The sequence below is a fragment of the Acanthochromis polyacanthus genome, chromosome 11 (genome assembly GCF_021347895.1).
Source record: "Acanthochromis polyacanthus isolate Apoly-LR-REF ecotype Palm Island chromosome 11, KAUST_Apoly_ChrSc, whole genome shotgun sequence".
In the NCBI taxonomy this organism is placed as follows: domain Eukaryota; kingdom Metazoa; phylum Chordata; class Actinopteri; family Pomacentridae; genus Acanthochromis; species Acanthochromis polyacanthus.
The window spans coordinates 30,490,207-30,513,108 of NC_067123.1; the positions used below are offsets into that span (position 1 = coordinate 30,490,207).

At 40.1% G+C, this 22,902-nt stretch overlaps 2 protein-coding genes across 2 annotated transcripts; one reads left to right on the forward strand and one right to left on the reverse strand.

Annotated features, from left to right (window-relative positions):
* Positions 1 to 325: 325 nt before the first annotated feature.
* crtap (cartilage associated protein) lies at positions 326 to 9,555 on the reverse strand. Its single transcript, XM_022218412.2, has 7 exons — positions 8,671 to 9,555; positions 5,786 to 5,935; positions 4,362 to 4,533; positions 4,009 to 4,137; positions 3,761 to 3,906; positions 1,236 to 1,319; positions 326 to 695 (listed from the first exon to the last, which is right to left on the reverse strand). The coding sequence occupies exons 1-7, from the start codon at positions 9,130 to 9,132 to the stop codon at positions 648 to 650; spliced, it is 1,191 nt and encodes a 396-aa protein (XP_022074104.1). The 5' UTR covers positions 9,133 to 9,555; the 3' UTR covers positions 326 to 647.
* A 549-nt stretch (positions 9,556 to 10,104) lies between these two features.
* On the forward strand, positions 10,105 to 21,559 carry fkbp9 (FKBP prolyl isomerase 9). The gene is made up of 10 exons (XM_022218413.2): positions 10,105 to 10,476; positions 11,367 to 11,512; positions 12,537 to 12,726; positions 12,795 to 12,940; positions 14,254 to 14,443; positions 17,590 to 17,735; positions 18,446 to 18,635; positions 18,842 to 18,987; positions 20,084 to 20,247; positions 20,355 to 21,559. The coding sequence occupies exons 1-10, from the start codon at positions 10,274 to 10,276 to the stop codon at positions 20,532 to 20,534; spliced, it is 1,701 nt and encodes a 566-aa protein (XP_022074105.1). The 5' UTR covers positions 10,105 to 10,273; the 3' UTR covers positions 20,535 to 21,559.
* Positions 21,560 to 22,902: the final 1,343 nt, after the last annotated feature.

Genomic DNA, 22,902 nt, shown 5'->3' on the forward strand with positions numbered 1-22,902 from the left:
ACAGAGACTCAATGTTCAAACATTATTAAACAACCCAGTGTTTTCTCTGCTCGGCTCTGCGCTCCATTCTCCTCTCCTCTATCTTCGTTTTTCTTTTTTTATTGGAGCTCCAGTCAAAAATCAATGGACTGAAACAGAGTGTTAGGTGATTAATTAATCCTTTAAGTCATTTTTCAAAAGGACAAATGCTAAAAATAGCAGACCGTGGCTCAACTTTGTGATGGTTTACAGCGATATTTCACTATTTTCTGACTTTTTTGACCTAACAATGAATAGATAAGTTGTAAAACATGATATGATTCAAATCTAATTGATGACTAAAAGATAAAGTTTTTCTAAAATCCTTTTATTGTCAAAAATCTCCAAATGACAACATTGATGATTCACAGTGGAAGAATTATTTCAGAGAACGGTGAGTACAAATACCTCTACCTTATCACTGTCTTTAAATCATTTAGTCGCTGTGCTAGAAGTCCATACAACTGAACTGGATATTTAGTGCACAGACAGAGGGACATTAAAAAAATCTTCAAGATATGGAGCTGCAGGTTAGAAACTCAGTGATCAATCAGGGACTCTTAAACTTCAGGAGTGCTTTGAACTTTGTGTTTGTTTTTTCAGTGTTTCGGCAGAGTGTCCAACGTCGGCTATTCATCCTCGTCCAGGAACTCATCTAAAAACTCCACCACCTCCCCCTGTGGACACAAACATGACACAAAGAATGAACCGGAGACAACTCAGGAGGGTCTGTTTTGTTTCAAAGTGGATTACCACAAATCCTCCCACTCGCAGCTTTATGTGTGATTTCTCATATCACGCATTACTAAAGAGATTACAGTCAAGAACTGAATGGTATTTACCACATACAGCATGTAATCCTGGCTTATGCTAGGTTGCCCTGATGGCCACAGTCCTTGTGCTGCATCACAATAACTTAAAGAAATGCTGTGTCATACTGCCACCTCATGGCCGCCTGCAGTTCTGCAGCCCGATAAACACAGGGCACATTGTACTGCAGGGCGTCATGTGACTGCACTGAAGAATCCAGGGTTTTTCCATAAGTTACACAAGGACAGAGAAAATGAGAGATGCAAACAACTCAGTCTGAACTGTGACCGATTTCACAGGAATCTATTATTAGCAGTGGACTCTCTCTTAGAGATTTAATAACCTGCTGACTGGAATCATCCTGTGGTACTCTGAAGACGCAAAACTATGCAAACGCAGGCACACACCTCATCATCGCTTGCCAGGCGCTGTTTGGAGAACTCCAGCATCTGTAGCTGCATAGTGGTCTGATTGTAGTACCGCACTGCCTCCTGTAGCAGACACACACACACATACATACACACACAACAGTTCAGAAATGATGAGTTATAGTGAGCCGAGGACATGAAGCTTCAGATAAACTGCCAAATCACTCAATGATGTGTGTTGTCAGGCACTTTTAGGCAAAAGCAATGAGATTATTTGCTTTAAAGGAGCAGTTCCACATTTTTGCTCATACAATCATGTTTGTTTAATCTTGGAAATAGTTCAAAAATACAGTTGATCTTTACTTTTAAAGCTACAGAGACCATTTAAATGCTTTTCTTTCATTTTGCTTGGAATACTGCAACAGCCTTCTGAGCCGCCTGAACCCAAGAAGTATCGATCAACTCCAGTCTGAACAAGCTCTGGAATGATCAGCCCGAGGAAATCAGTGATTTCTTCTTAAAACACACTTTAATCTGAGAGCCTTTCCTGATTTGAGTTTCTGTTTCCTTTGAGCTGCCTTTAACTTCTTTTAATAGTAGTATTTCCTTCTCTTAAGCAGCACTGGTTTTTGTACATCATATTGTGTTCTCAATGTCTTTTAAAGCAACTTGTCTGTTGTATTTTGCTGCCCTGTGGAGCACTTTGCAACTTGGAATTTGATAGTTATGGATAAATAATTATCTGAAATACATTTATTCATCTTTTTGTTGCAAGCTATAATATGGAACACTTTCTGCAATAAAATGTCTATAAATGACTAAACCAATATAATATTTTGTGTACTGACATTATCACAAATGCAGTAATAATTTTATTCAATATAATGGTGTATTTCCTTTACGGTTGACTGTCAGTGGGAGTAAATGAAAACAGCTTATTGTTGTAAAGCAAAGTAATTTTACTTAAGTGTCAAAATTTAAGATGAGATTTGGTTCAGTTTTCCAATGTAGTAACAAAAATGACACAGATGAGTAGTTCAAGGACTGTCATAAAACTGAAAATCCAATACTTCATACTGTTTTTCCAGTTTCTGGTTCTGATAAATGGTGTAGTTTGGGTGTTTTTCAAATGATGCCTTTCAGAAGGTTTCAGTGGCACCTCTGTGTTAGCTCGGGAGGTTATGTCCATTGTTTATTTGCAGTCTATAGCCTCAAGTTAACAAAATCCACTTAGCAGTACCTCTGAAACTCACTAATTAATGCTGGTAACCACTGAAGAGCCTTTGGTGCAGAGACGCATGCTAAGCTAAGCTAACCAGCTGTTGGCTGCAGCTCCATATTTTCTACACAGACATGACAGATAGTCTCTTGTGATATTCTAACCTAACTCTGGGCAAGAAGGCAAATAGCTGTGAAAGTATTCCTCCCCTGTGCTTTTAGAGGTTAAAAATGATCACAAAACAGAAAATAAAATGTTCTTCAGGGCAGACAAGAAGGGAAACTGCATTTAAGAGTTTCTGTTTAGACATGCATAATAGTAGCAACTTAATGAAGGCTTTAATCACAATTTTACCCCATGCTCTACATGCTGCAGGATGGTCAATATATAACTGAGGGACTTTTGACCTGCTCCACATGATGTCATTTCCTCCTGAAGAAAAGACTGGCAAGACTCAAAGGCTTTCTGAGTTATTATATATAAAGCAGTGTGAGTCAAGTGTGGATTTATGGCATGTCAATAGGTTTAGTACAATATCTTTATAAATAACTTTCAATTTTACCCAATCATATATATCATATTTTAGAAGAATCTTTCCGTAAAAATGCCTTGTTGTGTTTGGTTATAGGCAGCCATGTTGATTTTAGGACTGAAAACAGCAACAATGTAGCCTAACCGCACTAGACAACCCACGGCAACGAATTTAATTCTCTACCAGGGTGGGTCTAGTTACCCTCCAAAAGGCTCGAGGCTGGATTCTCCTAAAACTGGCCGGACCAATCACCATGAGGTGTAGAGTCAGAAGGCGGGCGTAACTAAGTGACAACAGAGGCGCGACGATTCTGACAGAAACAACCGGCGCACAATAAACAGTTATCTTTCGACTCGGCTTTGGCCACAGCCCTTAAAGATCTGAAGCTAAATTTCAACTTGAAAGATAAACAAAAGACGGCACTGAAGTGTTTCATTGAGACGAAAGACGTATTTGGACTTATGCCGACGGGATATGGCAAATCCTTAATATACCAGTTGGCTCTGCTGGTTGGGAAGCTAATGGGACTTAGCCACAATCCGCCGGCGCTCTAGGAACTCCGTCAGCCTATTCGTTGCGCTGATTGGTTGTATACCTACCCAATTGCTGCAGAGTGATTTGAAAGACAACCTTTTAGCCCGCCTCCCTCTCTGTCGAGCGGCCCTAGACCCTTGTGCCTTCAGAACATGGGTCTAGCGCGGCTAGGCTAGCAACAATGTCAACTATGATACAAAAAGTCCTGCAATTTTATATTGACCCAGAATGTTTTTCCAAGCACAAAACTGTGTGCGTTTCAGGAATAATTTCACTCACCGATCTGGGGAGGAAGTCCTCCTCGACCAGGCCCCACTGGTTTTTATGGAACTTGTAATAAGCCACGTTGTTCTTCATGACTTCATCGCTGGGGTCAAACAGCATGTAGCTGACTGCACATGGAACCGCGTTCTTCAGGTCGTTCACTGGAAACAAGAATTAACAACTTTTTACTCATAAAACTCACACACATTTAAACTTAGAGACCTTGAACAGCAACAACGCTATAGCTGAAGGAAGGTACTCACTCTTGTAATAGGCGAACTGCAGGTAGTGGTACATGGTGGCCACAAACTTCTCAACAACAAAACCCCCGACAACAGGCGTCAAGTCACTTTCACAGCTCACCTTCCTCTCCAGGACTTCAATGTAGTGATCTGGAGGGGAAAGAAATCAAAAGTCTGCATGAAACTCCTCTTGAAGTCTGGAGAGGTTGCAGATAGATACAGAAAAGTGATTAAAAAATGCAGAAAGGCAACAAACGTGTTGAAAAACACAGTCTTAAATAAAGACACAGCCAGAGAAATAGCATGGAAAAAACATGTGGTAAAGGACAGATTTAGAAGAGTGATAAATGCAAATGAGACAGAAATGGACGGACCAGCTATGGAGGGGTAGAAGTCTTTAAAGTCCTTGACGTCTCTCGGGCCTTCGGATGCAGCCAGACACTCATCGTAGACCTTGAAGAAGTCCCTCAGCGCCAGCTCCATGTCTGACACCGACGTACGGAAGTTCTCTCCATTATACGCTCTCACCGCTCGCACAAACAAGGTCTGGACCATGACATGACAAAGTGGTGAGAAAACATAACAATCAGTAAGTATAACGTACTTCAAGGGAAATCCACATTGGTAAAAAACACTTTGTTGTATGTTGTGTCACTGAAAACACTCAGATTTTGTAAGATTTTTCAAAAAGATACATTTCATGAACCAAAAATGCAGTGCAAGTTCATATTTGCAGAGTCAAATGATAGTTAGAAATTTATATACCTTTGCAACAACCAAACAATATGTATATTGTGTGTGCTAATGGCACAATACTGTAGCATCCTCTACCTGTGTTTCCTAGCTGTATCTATACTATGTGCTAGTTATTTGATGTTAAAGGCTGCTACGGATGATATCTATATCATTTTAAACAAATCTCTATACATAAAACAGCACCATTCACACAGATAAAAAATAGTGCTTTACTCAATAGAAAGAGGACCTGAGGCACTGAGGGAAAGTTATCAAAAATAAATCTCATGAATTTCATAAATTTGCAATGTGGAAGAACCAGAGGCAGGATGAGTCACAAGTTCAAAATAGCAAAACAAGAAAAAAATCCATCTCATCTGGTGTTTCTTCATTGAACAGGATAGTGTTTCTTCAGTTCTTCAATCCCCGTGTTTTAGAAGCTGTTATTTCTAACAGGACTTTGGGGATGGGGGGTTATTTTTATTGTTTTATTCCATTTTTATTTCTGGAAAGCACTTGTGCTGCATTGTACTTGCATGAAACGTGCTATATTATATAAATAAAGTCTGACTTGTTGACTGACTGAAAAATATCAAAAGTGACAGATACAATAAACTGAAATGCATTCATAAATAGCCATATATGTGTGTATATCAACAGTTAACATGCAGTTAAAATACTGGTTCTCTCCAGGCTGGATTCCAACACTGAGACAAAGCATAATAAACATCAAGATATATCATATTTTGTCGCGCTGAAGAAAGGATATAAAACCTCCATGATCCCTGGCTCTTTATTTTGTGGAGACCATGAAGGACGGTCCGCAGACCAACACTAAAAGCTCATAATGCCAGATGAGACTGCCAGTGACAGGCCGCTACACCCACAGAGCCAATAATAGGACGGCCTGTGTGTGTGTGTGTGTGGGTGTGTGTGGGTGTGTGTGTGCTCTCAAAAACATGTGGGTTTGGGTGTGACACTCACACATACATATATAAAAGCCTCCAGAGATCAGAGGGGATCCACACTAAAGAGCATCTCACTGCGTTTGATGCGTTTGTACCTCGTAGGATTTGGTCTCCAGGTCTTTGAAATGCTCTTCAGCTCCAGGTAGACTCTTGTAATACGCCATGTTCCTCTGCATCATCTCGTCATCCGGGTGCTTCAGCAGGAAGGTGTGAGCCGCCGACACCGCCTTGGCCAGGTTGTCAGACTGCGAACAACAAATACGCATTATAAAGTTAAATACTGGTTCTCTTAACTCGCCGTTTGTCTATTGAGGAAACCACACAAACGAAGTGGGAGAACTATAGAGTACAGAAAATGACACAAATTACCTGATATATGATAAACTACTAATAAATAACTACACACTAGATGGTAGAAATGTTGAAATCAGTGTTTTAGCGTACTCATTAGTAGAGGAGGGAATCACAGAATAACTCATGATTGAACCACATCATGACACACTGCAAACAGAACCTGCAATATATTGACCTTTAACTTCTTTGTGTACTTTTTGTAATGTCCTTTTATTGTGACCTATTGTCCTTTTATCGTGACCTATTGTCCTTTTACTGTGACTTATTGTCCTTTTATCGTACGCTATTATCCACTGTTATGATTTTTTTCATTTTTTTTAATCTGCCTAGGGACTGCAGATGTAATGCAATTAGAATTGTTGCTATAATCTGTCATATTTAAATCTATTGCCGTCTAAAGAGATGTTCATTAATGTTCACTGTCCCTTTCAAATAAACAAACAAACAAACATTGCTATAGAACACTATATAGCCCTAAAACAGTAAAAAGTAACAGTTGTGTGTGTATTCACTGCGCTGGCTTGTCCCTGTGTGTGTTATCATATTGACTTACAATAACGTAATATTGTCTTTTTCACTGCAGATTAGTTAACTTCTGTTTACTTTACTCTCACTCATTTGATCATTCTGTTTGTCCTGAAATCGTGAATCGGTTTATCAGCCTGCAAATTCAATCAAAAACATCGATATCTGGCACCAGTGTATCCTAACAGAAAGTAATACAATACATTGCTGTGTCAATATTTGGTAACACTTGTCATCCAGCAGCTGATTTAGAGCTATTCAGGAACAGTTGTTAAGTTGTTCCCTATTTGCCCGTGGCTCATTTACTCAGTAATCTGTTTACTTTGCTGTTAAGTGGCAGAAATTTAAGTTGTGAATTCCGTTCTCTGCACTGGATGAAGCAGTAAACAGAGGTTGTTGTGCCATAAAATTGAATATTATAGTGAGATGAGGACCAAATGTTCCCCTGAGCCCACTCTGTTCTAAAATAATCACTGTATGACATTGGTGATAATCTGTTAGAGTAAAACTGAGACGAGCATCAAATTAAAAGCACGTTTTTCTTTCATTGTGATATTGGTGTTTTACATGTCAGTCAAAATCAATCAGCGGTTGAATTGAATGTTGTCCGAATTCCATATTATATGATTTACTTTTTAATTTTTTTTTACAAGAGTTAAACCATTTAGGTACCTCTTGTCACTTGTAATTTAAATATCAGTCTGATTGTGATTTGTCCCATCATTTCAAAGTTAACTGGATATAATCAAAGCATTTCAAAAACAGATAATACAAAACATGATTTCTATATGCTGCAGTTAAAGTACAAGCAAAAGTACATAACGCTCATCTCATTATACATAAATTCATTCAAATCCCAAACACTTAATTGAATGAATGACTGCAGGACAACAGCTTAAATTCAGTGATTGAGACAAACCTGTTAAGTTACAAACTTTATTGTGATGAGTTGGGCTGACACAACAATAATGCAGCAATCTAATATTGTGTGTAATTGAAACTCAAATTTTTGCATCAGTTGATTTTAAAACTAAATTTAAGTTGAGATAACTTAATAAAATTGGATTGATAACTACATTTTTCTTCTGCTTGTTGTAATTTTTCTTTATTTGCCAACTCAAAAACTTTATGTTTAGAATTATGGTAAAAAAAAAAGTACATAACAATTTTATGAATGTCATTTTAAATAGCATGGAATGACTAGAATTTTTATGAGTAACCAAAGTAAACTCTTGTGTTTATGCTGTCAATCATTAAATAAGAGTAAATGCTAATTTCCACAAATCAGTGTAATTTGTTGACCGAACACAATTTAATTACCGCAAAAAAGAGGCACACAGTTACATTATTTTTTTTCTGTTGTTGGGCCCAAACATTCTTTCTCAGAGCGTAAGGAACAGATTTGTACAGATGACAATGACTTGTGAGGTCAGATAAGATGCCAGTTTACAGAAATTTAGTTGCATAGTAAAAAAGCATGCGTATATGTGTACATTTTAGACAGATAGGCAACAAATATACACACACACACATATATATATATATATATATATATATACAGTTGGGGGGCATCTAACCCCTGGTGACGAGAACATAAGTGGGTTTAATTGTGTACAAATGGTCCCCATCTGTACGGAGGCATCTACATTACACTACTCATTAACAGCATTTTAAAATTCCTCTCAGGTTGACTGTTATGTTGCTTCTAAGTAAAGCAGACTATAATCTGAACTTTAATCTGAGTTTTAAATCCTAGATTAACTAATCCTGGATCAAGTTTGGAGAGGTGATGAGCAGGACAATATCCACGTGTCCTGACCAGTGCTTCTTAATTTGCCAGGGTTTTACTTCTTAAAACAGAGAAGAAGAAGGTACAATAACTTTTTTTTTTTTAAAAAAAAGTTAAAACAGTTTTTCCCTACAACAAACCCCCAGTGCATCCGTGGCACGTAGATGACGTCAAGACGCAATTCAGGAAAAAGAATCACAACATGAAATGAGAAACCCCTTATATGGATAAACCCCCATTACGTAAAATAATATATAAACCACTGATCTGGGTGATTTGCGTCAGCCCCACATATTTAAACTTTCTACCTACCTTGAAGTAGGCATACTGCAGGTATCTGTAGGGCTCCCTCCGATCAAACTCATCTATGATGTCTCTGCTGGGCATGGTCTGTCTGAAGGCAGGCAGTCCCTGCTTGCAGCGCTTAAGGCACTGCGCTCTCTTCATAACGTTCCCAAAGGAGCGCAACTCTGGAAACTCTGCAAACTTCTGCTCGTCGTCCAGCCTGACGGAGCTGCAGTTGAGGTTGCAGAAGGCCTCGCTGTCCCTGAGCAGCCGGTAGAGCCGCAGGGACACCTCCATGTACTCCACTGTCTCCTTCCACTTCTCCCCGGTGTACTGGTCCAGCGCGTATTTGTAAGCGGACTCCAGAGGCATCAGCTCGTGCCTGGGGAAGCTCCTGAAGCTGTACTTTTCGTACTGAGAGTTCACCACAGAGAGGAAAAAGGCGACTAGTAACGCAGAGAGGAGTTGGGAAGAAGTGGAGGCTGCCATTTTTTTGTGGAAACTCTAAGCAATGGTGGAAGTGGAGGGGCTGGCTGGGATGATCCAGGGCTGTCTGTCGGTGTGCGTGGGTCTCTTTAGGACCGCCTCAAGTTCCACCACGTATCCGGCCACAAAGCCTCCCCTCCCCCGGGCGCAGGGCAGGATCAGTGGCTGCAGAGAGTTGGTTCTGCGGCAGCTCCTCCTCCTGCTAAATCATAAAATAAATCACTGCTGTTGTTCTGTCAGTGCGTGTAAATAGTCTGACAAAAGGCAAACTCGAGTTGTCTCCATAACTGAGAGAGAGATTCCTACAGGATGCATTTAAAATGACTGAAAAGTCAGTTTAAACGTTTAATTTGGCTTCAGGAGGCTTCCTCTATCAAATGCCGCTCTTAAAAAAGTAAACCTGTCCTCCCGTTCACTAATTAAACCCCTGGTGGGTGTCCCTCCCCCTCCCACTGCCACGTAGAAACATTCCTGCGTGGTCTGCCCCCACTTCTCCAAAGGCCCAAATACCACCACCGCTGCTTTATCCGTGCGTAAAATTCAAAGCAAACTTTTACGTATCGTGCTCATTGTCAAAATTTGATTCACGTAACTCCGAGGCGCAGACAGATGTGCGCGTTATTCTTATTTAAATGACTCCAGAGGGGATGTGCCTGCGCAGAGCCCCCTACGTTAACACGTGGACACATCTTGGAGGCCGCACTGCGCAGGAGCAATACGTGGTGCCCAAACTTTCCCATTCAATCACAGAAAGCGTCAAGTTAGCGGGAAAGAAACGCAGGAAGCGCAGGTCACAGTTAAAGTAAGAGCACAGATAGCTGCTAAAGTGGCGCTTGCGCTCGTTAGTGCGTCATACAGAATTTGTATTGTGTGTTATATACATGCATGTCAGGGTTTTAGTGATAAAACGTGCCATTTAAGTCACCAGTGGAGGGTTTAACTGTGAAATTTAAACGGAAGTGATGTTGTTTCTCTCTGACTTGACACGTGATCATTCCTGAGCTGGGACCAGGGGCAGGACTTTTCTCTCCAAGTCGGAGTAAAGGAAACCAAAGTACCGGGGAGCAGGGAGCCAGCGCGCACACACACAAACAGGCCGAACCCACAGATATCTCCATCGTGTCAAAGTCTGTCGACGGCGAAAATGATCAAGTGGGTGCAGGGGGTGTTGTGTCTGTCGGTTCTGGTGGCGTTCGCCGCCTGCAACGCTCCTCCGGTACCGTTAGACGACATCCTCATTGAGAAAACTTTCGAACCGGAGCAGTGCGTGCGCGCAGTCAAAGTAGGGGACTTCGTCAGGTATCACTACATCGGCATGTTTCCGGACGGCAAGAAGTTCGACTCCAGGTGAGTATCTGACGACGGGATGGTTTTATTGCCACTTTAACGTCTCCAAAGTTGCTGCACGGTGCGAACAGCGTGCGCGATGCGTAAAAGTGCGCGATGCGTAAAAGTGCGCGTTTGTTGATTCGCTCCAGTGAGCCACGCAGGCAGACTGGGCTCTGAGGTTTCATGTGTGCGTTCCCAGATAGGTTCATGTCAGCGAGCATAACAGGGGTCACACAGATGACCCCAGTCTGATTATGAAATGAGCCTTTATATTCATATCAACCACACTGGAGCCACTGAAACACAGATATGGTCTTTGAGCCTAATGTGAAACCTTCTTCCAGAACGTCTGAAGATCTCTGGACTCCTTTTGGAAACCACTAACAGTGCATCATGCAAAATGGTCAACTAGCAAGACACCCAGGGGCCTCTAAAACAGCAGATATTGACCACAAATGGCAGTTTTTTAGGCATTATTGCACATTTAAATCCAAATTTATGGACTACAATCTTAACCAACTAAAGTCCTGCTGTGTTAGTGGATATCTGGCCTTGCTGTTTAAAGACCTACAAGATAGTCTGGAGAAAAAAAAATCTAATTGTGACATTTGCAGCATTTTTAATCTGGTCTCAAGTGCCTTCATCAGATATCTTAAATGACAACAAGCAATTAAGATGTTGAAATACCAGTCCTTCACTCTTATTCTTCCCTAAGCGGCTTTTTCTGAATTAGTAGTTCTTCAGATGCAAATAAAATGATGTTGTGATAATATGTGCACATGGATACAATATTCTGATGTTAAAAACTTACATCCAGGCTTCAAGGGACCTGTGTTGCTTTTATGATTAAATGATGAAACAAATAAAGACAGATAATTATGATAAAGTTGTATTTCTTTATGTTTCAGTTATGACCGTGGCAGCACCTACAATGTGTTTGTTGGCAAGAAGCAGCTGATTGAAGGGATGGACAAAGCCCTGGTGGGGATGTGCATCAACGAGAGGAGGCTGGTCAAGATCCCACCTCAGCTCGCCTACGGAAAACAAGGATACGGTGTGTATATTTGACTCTAGTAACAGTTTGGAATGACAGTCAAACATCTCCTGCAAAGTTTGGGCACAGCGTGGCGTTGATCTCTGTATGTAGCTACTATAAATACACAGATGAATTAGAACACAGCTCACTGGAACAATGAGAGAACTTGGCAGAAGCAGGAGGGACAAACCTTTTTGAGACTCAGTTTAAGTAAAGAGGAAGTGGGCTGCTCCAGAGCGTCCATGTTGAATGATGTCAGTGGGGCATCACAGACCAGGAAGTGGAACAGAGGACGCTGCTTTGGATGAAGTTTGTCAGCTGTTAGAAGCTGCAAATGTTGATGCCTCAGCTGTAACCTTGCAGCTGTTGATGTGCAGCAATCTGGGCCACTGTTCAAAGCTGAGCATGTCTGAAATTATTAATATATTTACCTATAATGGTAGTAATTAGAGGGGATATGTTGAGGCCAATTTGTTGTGTGTGTGTGTGCATGAAATATTCAGAGAGCAAAGAGGGGGCATGTGTGGACAGGTAAGAGCTGATGCCTCCACCGGCAGTCTCTATAGTAGAGGGATTACAAGAGGGAAAAAGAAGAAAAGAGAAGATGGATGGAGTTTGTTTTTTAAAGAGGTAGAGAGATATTTACACGAGAAAGAGAATGCCACCTCACTAGTAGTAAAGGTTCAAAGGCTCACACCCACACAGCCCCTGCTGCCCCTTAGCTTCACCTTCTACACCTTATCTTCATTGTCTATAGCCCTGTAGAGCTTCTGTGAGAGATCACTGTAGGAAACATTTTCTAACCATAGATTATATAAGATGTAGGGCAGCATGGTGGGTACAGTGGTTAACACTGTCGCATAACAACAGGAGGGTTGTGGGTTTAAATGTGTGTCACCAATACCTATTGTCCAAAGTCAGCTGGGATACAAGCTAAATTTACTGTAAAATTACAATAAAATACTGGCAGCTTTGGTTGATTTCATATCAGAGATTTTAAACTACTCTTTGCTGTTTGAATGACCTGCTCTTCCCTCTGCAGGCGACATCATCCCTCCTGACTCCATCCTCCACTTTGACGTCCTTCTGCTCGATGTGTGGAACCCGGAGGATGGCGTCCAGATCAACACGTACCACACACCCTCCGTCTGCTCCAGAAAGGTGGAGGTGTCCGATTACGTCCGCTACCACTACAACGGCACCCTGCTGGACGGGACCCTCTTTGATTCCAGGTTTGTTTCAGTCAAGCAGTCCCACAGACGTTCACCTGCTCTTCTATAATTCTCCATTCTCACTGCAGTCACACCCGCATGCGAACCTACGACACCTACGTCGGGATTGGCTGGCTGATCGCTGGTATGGATCAGGGCCTTCTGGGAATGTGTGTCGGAGAGAGACGCATCGTCACTATGCCTCCGTCACTTGGGTACGGAGAGAATGGAGACGGTGAGTGTTTACAGCTTCATAATGATTATTTTGCTCAGTGGCTATAAAGCCAACTTCAGACACGCTCTTTATTCTGCTAATCTGACAGCATCTGAACGTGTCTGCTTCATGTCTGAATGAGCATCTTGTTCACTTTTCTGTAAAAGTCACAAAAACAGTGTCACTAGGTAGGGCCAAGTAACATTTCTGGCACAAGTCTGAACTGTATGCCGTCACATTAACAGACAAGAATACACAAGCGACGCACTTTGAGTTGTGTAAAGTGATTTGAGGAAGTCTTTTTGGAGGGATTTTTGTCTGAAAACATTACAGAGAGCAATAGACACAACTTGCCTGTAAAAATCACAGGTCAGATTCAAAAAATGCAACCGGTCAGATTCATTAGATTTACCAATAATAAATGTAATCCCGCTTTTAGACAAATACTAAGAAGGATTTGTTGCATCTAGTTGTTTAGCAGTCTTTCCTGTGACTTTATTAACCCTTAAGTTGTCCTGCGGGTCAAAATTGACCCGTTTAAAAGTTTGAAAATGTGGAAAAAATATATATTTTCACAGTAAAACGTCTGATGTCCACATTTTCAACACATTTTGGGGAAATCGTTGAACATTTTTTTGGTGGAATAAAGAAATCCTAAAAGCGTTTCTTAAGAACATTCACATAAAAATCAACCAAAATCCAGGGAATTTTGGTTGATTTTTATGTGAATGTTCCTAAAGAAAATACTAGAAGTTTTACTGATATATGTAATCATTTTAGATATTTTTAGGATTTTTTTTTGAAGATTTGAATTCATTTTTTGAAAACATTTACAACATTTTTTTTTGCCAAATTTAGGGGATTTTTAAAAATAAAACTTTTAAAGGAAACTTTTAAAGAATTATTGGTATTTTCTTCCTGAAGGTTTTGCAAATTTTCAGAAATTTGGGGAAATTTTTGGCAGAATTTTTTTTTTTCAGACAAGGAAACACTATTTTTTGGCTATAATAAATCTATGAAACAACCTAAATAAATAAATGCTTTGGGACAAGGATGGATGTGTTTTAATGATTCCACCACAGAAAATGAAAAGTTGCAGAAACCATTGGAAAGTCAACTGTTTTGGTATACATGTCTGTTACAAGTGCATAAAAACTTGTGTTCATGACTTATAAAACTAATAATAGAAATAAATGTTGGTTTTCAGAAGGTTCCCATTCTGGTAAATCTTTTCACAATTTACGCTAGAGCTTAAAAAGCACCAGTTTAGGAATTGATCCTTGCAATGATTATAAGAAATGATAATAAAACTCTAAATCCTCTTCTCTTCTCAGGTAGCGACATCCCAGGCCAGGCGTCTCTGGTGTTTGATGTCATACTGTTGGACCTCCACAATCCCAGAGACGGGATTACAGTGACCAATCAGGTGGTGCCCGAGCCCTGCACAAGGAAGACTGTTGCTGGAGATTTTGTCCGATATCACTACAATGGCAGCCTCCTTGATGGGACATTTTTTGATTCCAGGTACACTCACTATTTTTTATGTTAATTACACAGAAAGACTCAAACAAAACATTCAGACTCTCAACAGAAATCAGTTTTTTATGCAGTTCCACTAGCAGCCTCAGAGTGGCAGCATCTCTCTGTGTGCTGAAGACAAGACTGAGCAATGAATCGAAACTTAAGCCCACAAGTGCAAGGTTCCTGTTTGGCATTGATTGCATAAGGTTGCTGACTGTGAAATATTTGGCTTTAGTCAGCACCGACTTCTTGAGCTTGTATTCAAACACAAAATTGTGCATGAGTGAGTCACTGAAATATTATATCATCCATTCATAAATCTTATTCTCTGACCATGCAGGCACTACGCATCCGTTTTTAAAGTACAGAGCAAGGATATTACTGCAATCTGCACTTGCTTGTTGTCTTGAATATGAAGGAATTTTTCCATATTTGATCGGTATTTTCACAGTTAACATATTTGTGAGACACTTCTATCCAAAGCAACATACGTACATCTCCAAGTAGATGCTGTTTTTGTATTGTTGAATGCAGTCCACTGTTTCTGTTTCGTCTGATGTCAGCAGAGAATAATTCAATCTATATTTAAACACTTAATTCTAAGAAGATGGAGTGAGGCCTGATGGATTCAGGGGTTACAATCAATGAAGATTATTGGACACAAACAGATTCAGTTGCAAACTTGAGCTGTTCACAGGAAAAAGCTAACTTGAGCTGGAGGCCGTCTTCATATACAAGTTCTTGTCCAACCCCCATATTTGTACTTCGTTTTACTGTTAGACACGCATCTGTAACTGTTTGTGTCTGCATCCTGCACAGTTGTCATGCTATCGTGATGACAAACAGAGACACAGGCAAATGAACACCTGCCAAAGTACTCAGAAATGGCTCTGTGGTTTCTGCCGCCGTAGATATCTGCAGGACCACATTCTTCTATGATGATGCACACACAGATACACTACTAGGTGAAAACCATATCGGCTACACTATCATAGCTACTAAATAATCTATTCATTATTTATTATGTAATAATTAATATTTACACCCTACATAAAGACATGTATGTATGTATGTATATATATATATATGTATATATATATAAACGTAGTATTGGGATGTAAATAGACTCTTTCACATCCATATTTCTAGCACCTCTTACCCTGTACTTGTGGAAAGGGCAACATCCATATTCAAACTTAAACTTAATTTTTGCTCTCAACTACACATCTGTAAAGTTTAGTTTCAAAACCCAGTGACAGGCACACAGTTTTATGAACACCTGCTAAAAGTACTCAAAACTGCCATGTCTTACTTCCCACTGTAGTAAGTGAAGCTCAGACTCAAGGAAAATTCAGAGACATTATCAAGATATTTTGTTCACTGTAAAAAAGATCTGAGTGACACTACCAGTCAAAAGTTTGGACACACCTTCTCATTTGATGGGTTTTCTTTATTTTTATGACTATTTACATCCTAGATTCTGACTGAAGGCATCAAAACTATGAATGAACAGGTATGGAATTATGTAGGAAACAAAAAGATAAATAAATCAAATCATGTTTTATATTTTAGATTCTTCAAAATAGGCACCTTTTGCTTTGATTGCTGATTTGCACACTCTTGGCATTCTCTCAGTGAGCTTCATGAGGTAGAAATCTGAAATGGTTTTCCAACAGTCCTGAAGGAGTTCCCAGAGATGCTGAGCACTTGTTGGCCCCTTTTTCTTCACTCTGCGGTACATGTCATCCCAAACCATCTATATTGGGTTTAGGTCATCTGACGCAGCACTCCATCACTCTCCTTCTTGGTCAGATAGTCCTTACACAGCCTGGAGGTGTGTTTGGGGTCATTGTCCTATTGAAAAATAAATGATGGTCCAACGAAATGCAAATGGATGGAATGGCATGTCGATGCAGGATGCTGTGGTAGCCATGCTGGTTCAGTGCCTTCAATCTGGAATAAATCCCCAACAGTGTCACCAGCAAAGCACCCCCACACCATCACACCTCTTCCTCCATGCTTCACAGTGGGAACCATGCATGTGGAGACCATCCGTTCACCTTTTCTGTGTCGCACAAAGACACGGCAGGTGGAACCAAAGATCTCAAATTTGGACTGATCAGACCAAAGCACAGGTTTCCACTGGTCTAATGTTCTCATGAAGCTCATTGAGAGAAGGCCAAGGGTTTGCAAAGTTGTCATCGAAGCAAAGGGTGGCTACTTTGAGAAATCTAAAATCTAAAATAAATTTAGAGTTATCTCAAACTAGTTTGTGTGCTACATAATTCCATATGTCTCGCTTCATAGTTTTGATGTCTGCGGTATGTATCTGCAATGTAGAAAGTAGTAAAAGCAAAGAAAAAAGTAACTAATTTCTTAATGTGCACATATATGTTTTTATAATATTGGTAGCATCTCATTCCTCTTTACAGTGTCCTCTCCCTCTGAAGCTTCCTGCCAGTCGGAATCCACCAACTATGATTCTTGATTGATTTAGTTTCCCAGTGGATAACGGAGTCTCTAATTCTGTTTGTTTTGGAGGCCTGGTTGAGGTGTTAGGAAGTCTTGGAAATCTAAGTTTTAGAACTACTATTATTCTTACTATTGATTCTTACCACTATTACTGATAATAAATAAATACAATAATGAGCAACTGAACAGATGAATAGAACATGCAAACATGCAGATGGCCTTTTCTACCACACCTTTTAATCTTTCCTGTTGTTTTTAATGCTGACAGAAGATGAAACAGGAACGCTTTATGCTTGCTTTGCTTCCGGCCACACACATTTTCTATCTCTTTTACATACGCCTATGCCAGACATTTGGCGTTCTCGATTCGTCAGTCAGCTTTATGTTCACGTAAACCAAAGACCACAAATGCTCCCTTCAAAACAGCTTGCGAGATGCAGCTCGTGTGCAGTGGTTTGGAGGGTAACGTTTTTTTTTGTACTTGCTTCCCACAACAGACATTTGAGCGTGTGTTGTCGACTCTTTTAAGTGTGATTCATCTGTCCCCTCCTGATCACCGCTTAAGCTTCCTGTTTATTCATTTAAGTCATTGTGTAATGTGAAAAACCCAGTGTGTTGAAATCACCGCATGTGGCCAGATTTTTAGTTTGGTAATATTTTGTTAATATTTTGCACAGCTACTCTCGTAATCGTACCTACGACACCTATGTGGGTCGAGGTTACGTGATCGCCGGCATGGATGAGGGTCTGATTGGCGTCTGTGTTGGAGAGAGACGCACCATCACCATCCCCCCACATCTCGGCTATGGAGAGGAAGGCACAGGTGTTACTCTTATGTGCATCACAGATATTTATTTGTTCATTTATTTATTTATTAGGATCCCCATTAGCTGTACCTTTCGGCCAGCTATGTTCTGTCACGCTTCTTTGTTCGCAGCATTTAACCCTCATGTTGTCCAGCAGGTCAAAATTGACCCGGTTTAAAGTTTGAAAATGTGGGGAAAAAAAAATAATTCACAATGAAACTTCTGATGTCCACATTTTCAACATTTTTGGGAAATATTTGAACATTTTTACGTGGAAAAAAAGAAATGATAGAATGTTTCTTTAAGAACATTCACATAAAAATCAACCAAAATCCAGCGAATTCGCTGGATTTTGGTTGATTTTTATGTGAATGTTCTTAAAGAAAATATTAGAAGTTTTACTGATATATATGTAATCACTTTAGATATTTTTAGGATTTTTTTTTTGAAAGATTTTTACTACATTTTTGAAAATATTTGCAAAAGTTTTCTTGGCAAATTTGGGCAATTTTTTTTCAAGCAAAACTTTTACGGGAAACTTTTAAGGAATTATTGGAATTTTCTTCCTGAAGGTTTTACAAATTTTCAGAAATTTGAGGAATTTTTTTTTGCTGAATTTTTGGATTTTTTTCAGACCAGGAAACAAAATTTTTGGTGCCCATTAATGAAGACAAAAGGAGGGTTAATATTGAATGTATTTATTTTTTGCTGTCGCCACATCTCTCAGGCTCAAAGATCCCCGGATCAGCCGTGCTGGTGTTTGACGTTCATATCATCGACTTCCACAACCCTTCAGACAGCACTGCGGTTGTCGTCACTTTCAAGCCGGAGGAGTGTGAAAAGCAAACCAAGAAGGGAGACTTTGTCAAGTATCACTACAACGCCTCTCTGATGGACGGCTCATCCATTGACTCTACGTGAGTGAACTTCTGCTGCACGCTTTAACCCTCGCGTCGTCCTGCGGGTCAAATTGACCCGGTAATCCGATATAAACGCTCACAAATCGGTGAAAACAGGAGATATGTGATACAGTTAGAAGGCACATAAGACATATGCTTATTTAAGGTTCATGACTGTAAAGACGAGTGCTTAGTATGTTTTTGTTTCATTTAATGTATTTCAGGTATAATTATGGAAAGACATACAACATCGTGTTGGGAGCCAATCAGGTCGTTCCGGGGATGGAGGATGGACTGATGGACATGTGTGTTGGAGAGAAAAGGCACCTTGTTATTCCTCCTCACCTGGGCTACGGAGAGAGAGGAGTCAGTAAGTTAAATCCAAAAACACACACACATACATGTCTGCTCTGCCAAAAGTGGCACGTCGATGTACGCCACCCAACTGTGGACCAGTGCTTCTGGTCCTTTCAAGGGAAACAAAGATGAATTGTGTCTTCTCAGGCCTGCAAATATACATTTTAATTTTTATTCTTAAATGAAACAACAACAAAAAAGCAAAGCGGTGACCGGCAACCGTGACAGAAGGCTGCCTATCAAACGGGTGATAGCCTGCAATGGAGCCGTCTGTATTGACGCAAAGTCACTTGATACTAAATGTTTAAAGCGTGTGACTCCAAAGTTTTATCATTTGAACATCTCATGGTAACTTAAATCTTCTTAAAGCCACCTTCTCAAGCATGTACTTTGTTAGTGAAGCTTTAGATAAGAAGATTAATACCCATCAGCACACCCGCCACACAATATACTGCTCACCACATTGTTTTGTTTATTTATGCTGCATAAAAAACAAAAATCTAAAAAGAGGGTCAGTCTAATCCAGGGGTGTCAAACTCAGTTCCTGGAGGGCCACTATCCTGCATGTTTTAGATGTTTCCCTCTTCCAACACACCTGATTCAAATGATCAGCTTATCATCAAGCTCAGCAGAAGCCTGATAACGAGCCTGATCATTTGAATCAGGTGTGTTGGAAGAGGGAAACATCTAAAACATGCAGGATAGTGGCCCTCCAGGAACGGATCTTGACACCCCTGGTCTAATCGTTACCACTCTTTGTGTTAACTCAGTGGGTTACTGTCTTTACTACTTTACAGAAATGAGTGCTATCTTCTCATCTAATTCCCTTGAAACAAATAATTGTGGCACCCAAAATGTCAGACTACAACAAAATCACTTTGTTCTTCATGTCTGATTTAAACAAAGGCCTAGAATCAGGATACATCCTTTCTTGACAAAAAACAAGTCTATTTTTTACCAATACCAAGCCTCATTGACATTTTACCACACAGTAAACACACATAATATACCACATATTTCTCTTTTCTTTTCTTATCTTTTCTTGGGCTTCTGGAATATAATCATTACTTCACTTTTGATCCCGCTAATGCTGTTTGTGTGTTGTGCAGCTGATGAAGTTCCAGGGAGCGCTGTGCTGGTGTTTGACGTCGAGCTGGTCGAACTGGAGGAAGGACTTCCTGAAGGCTACATGTTCATCTGGAACGACGAGGTGTCTCCTGACCTCTTCGCTGAGATGGACAAAGATCAGAACAAGCAGGTGGAGGCCTCTGAGGTATGTGAAAACCTTCTTTTTTAACACGTAAACATACATCTGAAACATTTTTGCTTCTAGCTGTGTACCTTTAATTTACCCTCTTTGGTCCTCCTTTGTTTCCACAGTTTACTGACTACATCATACAGCAGGTGAACGACGGTAAAGGCCGCCTGGCTCCGGGCTTCGATCCATATCGTATCATCGACAACATGTTCTCCAACCAGGACCGCGATGGAGACGGAAAGATCACAGAGGCCGAGTTCAAACTTAAAGCAGATGAAGCTGCTGCTCATGACGAGCTATGACGGGACTGAGTGCAGAACTCAGATCAGGGTAAAAGGCGAAGGGTCAGACAGTCGGGGTATGGGGGTTTTAATAAACATGTGCGTGGTAGTGTAGGGGGTTGTATATGTAAAGTGAGCAAGTGTGGAATGAAAACTGTGCTGAGAGAGTTGTTTTATTTTTATTTCATGGACTGAGTTGATGGTCAAAACGGCATCTTCTCCATAAAGTGCCAAATGAATCTGAAAAGAAAGAGGGAGGATTTAGGAAGATGGTTGTTTGGGAATATTGGAATGAAAACACCTAATTTGAGGACTGCGATGACAGTGAATGACTTTGTGTTTACCTCCTCGCTCATCAGGTTTTTTATGTCTTGGTTTATGTGACTTCTTTTGGTTTTTTTTTTGAAGGGTATAGAAGCACTCGTGTGAGAGAACAAACTTCACGCTCTCTACGTTCAACACTCCTTTGACTTTGCAGCCATGTATTGTTGTGTTAAACTTTATTCCATTCTCGTTTGAGTATTAATTTGCCTGAAATATCTGACAGTCTTCCAGCATGTCACCGCAGTCATCACCTACTTTAAGATACTGTGATGGAAGGAAGTTACATTGGTTCTGAGAGGAGAAAATGAGAGATTATTTTAAGTGAGAGTAGTAAATTATAACATTTTATTTCTGTGGTTGTAGTCAACGCCTTCCGCTGTCCCTTTTAAATGTCAAGACGTCTTCTGTGTTTTCTGCTGTTACCATCCATCACAACATTCTAACACTGGAAGGTCCACAATCCTTAAATCTTGCCTTTGCTTTCCAGTCCTGCATTCACTTTTGCTCAACCGTTGCTTGTTTGTGTCTTCTCCATATGTCGGCCATGGTTTAAGACTTTGATCTTCGGTTTCTGTGTGTGCATGTCTGTTTATGTGAGAAAGACAGAGAGAAAAATGTGTGAATGTTGTTTTTTTTTTGTATTGCTTTTTCATTCAGGAGAGGCTAATGTCAACTAAAAATGACCAATTAATTAAATGGCCTGACCTAAATATGTGCTTGGATTCTGTTCTTCCTTTTGTGCTTCTTTGCTACAAACCACCATCTTCATATCAAGTCCAAGTATGTTGCTTTTTCTTCTGTTGTTTTAGAACAACTTGTTCGTTTTATAAGACATCCTTAGCAGTAGTAACAATCTGCATTTTGTGCAGTTGAAGTAGTAGAAGGATAAATCTCTGGTTTGTCTTGCATGTATAGACAAGATGACATAATGGAATGAGGTTTCATTTCCTCAGTGTCACTGCACATCTCTCTTCCCCTGCAGGTGCACGTCTATCTTAATATACAGATTTTTATTTTATCCTTTATTTGTTAATGCTACATTACAACAATGTCTCATTTGGATTCAAAGTTGAGTTGACTTTGCTGCCAATACAACATAAGTTTTTTATACTTACGGTAGGACAAACACTATACTTATACTAAATTTAAGCAAAAACATTAAAATACACAATTATAAATTTGAAGCATAAGCCAATCTTTTGTGAATTCTTTGAAAACACTGGATTTTATTCAACATCAGTGTAATTGTCAAAAGTATTAGAAATTCTTTTAAGCTCCAGAAACACTGGTTGGCCAAAGTATATGCTTTGATTTTTTTTTTTACACATCTTTGTTGGGCTTGGATAGCTTTTTCACTTTCATAACATCAGCTGCTGCTGTGACTGCTGCTATGCCAACACAGTACTGACGGCTGAAACCACTTCCTGGAAGCAGTTATTTACTTATTAACATTTCATGTGCCTTCAGTTCAGCAAGCTGTCAAAGGGGCAGGACTTGATAATATGTCATGTGACAGGAGGTATTTGAAAACAAAGTGAGGTCTTGTGTTCATCCATTCTCTGTACAGCGCTTTATCCTCACTAGGGTCACGGGGGGTGCTGGAGCCTATCTCAGCTGACTCAGGTGAAGGCAGGGGGTACCCTGGACAGGTCGCCATTCTGTCGCAGGGCTACATATACAAACAATCACACTCACATTCACACCTACGGGCAATTTAGAATAGGTTTTCAACATATAGGAGGGGTTAAAACAAATGGTTCTTTATTGCCTACCATATGGGGAAAGCAGAGAGCATCCCCAAACAACTCCCCCTTGTCTACAACAGCTGAAGAATCCCTAGCAAACAGGTAAACAGGAAAACACTTTCCCATGGCATGGGTTGAATATAATGCAGGTTCCATCTGTGGTCAGAGACACCAGAGCAGACACTACATATAACAAGCAACTCATGTCAGATACTAGAACAAACAAAACAGATTCTATACTACTAACTTATTAAGTAATACATGTAACAGATCAGATACCACACTTTCACCCCTGGTGGCATCTCCCTCAGACAGCGGAA

Bases quoted from the DNA above. Each gene is read 5' to 3' on its own strand.
- crtap (XM_022218412.2), bottom strand. From the start codon at position 9,132: ATGGCAGCCTCCACTTCTTCCCAACTCCTCTCTGCGTTACTAGTCGCC. The intron at 4,534-5,785 runs GTACAAACGCAT...GTCATGGTCCAG, and splicing joins TGGAGACCAAATCCTACGAG to ACCTTGTTTGTGCGAGCGGT. The intron at 4,138-4,361 runs GTCCGTCCATTT...TTTCCCCTCCAG, and splicing joins CTTCTACCCCTCCATAGCTG to ATCACTACATTGAAGTCCTG.
- fkbp9 (XM_022218413.2), top strand. From the start codon at position 10,274: ATGATCAAGTGGGTGCAGGGGGTGTTGTGTCTGTCGGTTCTGGTGGCG. The intron at 12,727-12,794 runs GTTTGTTTCAGT...TTCTCACTGCAG, and splicing joins GGGACCCTCTTTGATTCCAG to TCACACCCGCATGCGAACCT. The intron at 14,444-17,589 runs GTACACTCACTA...TATTTTGCACAG, and splicing joins GGGACATTTTTTGATTCCAG to CTACTCTCGTAATCGTACCT.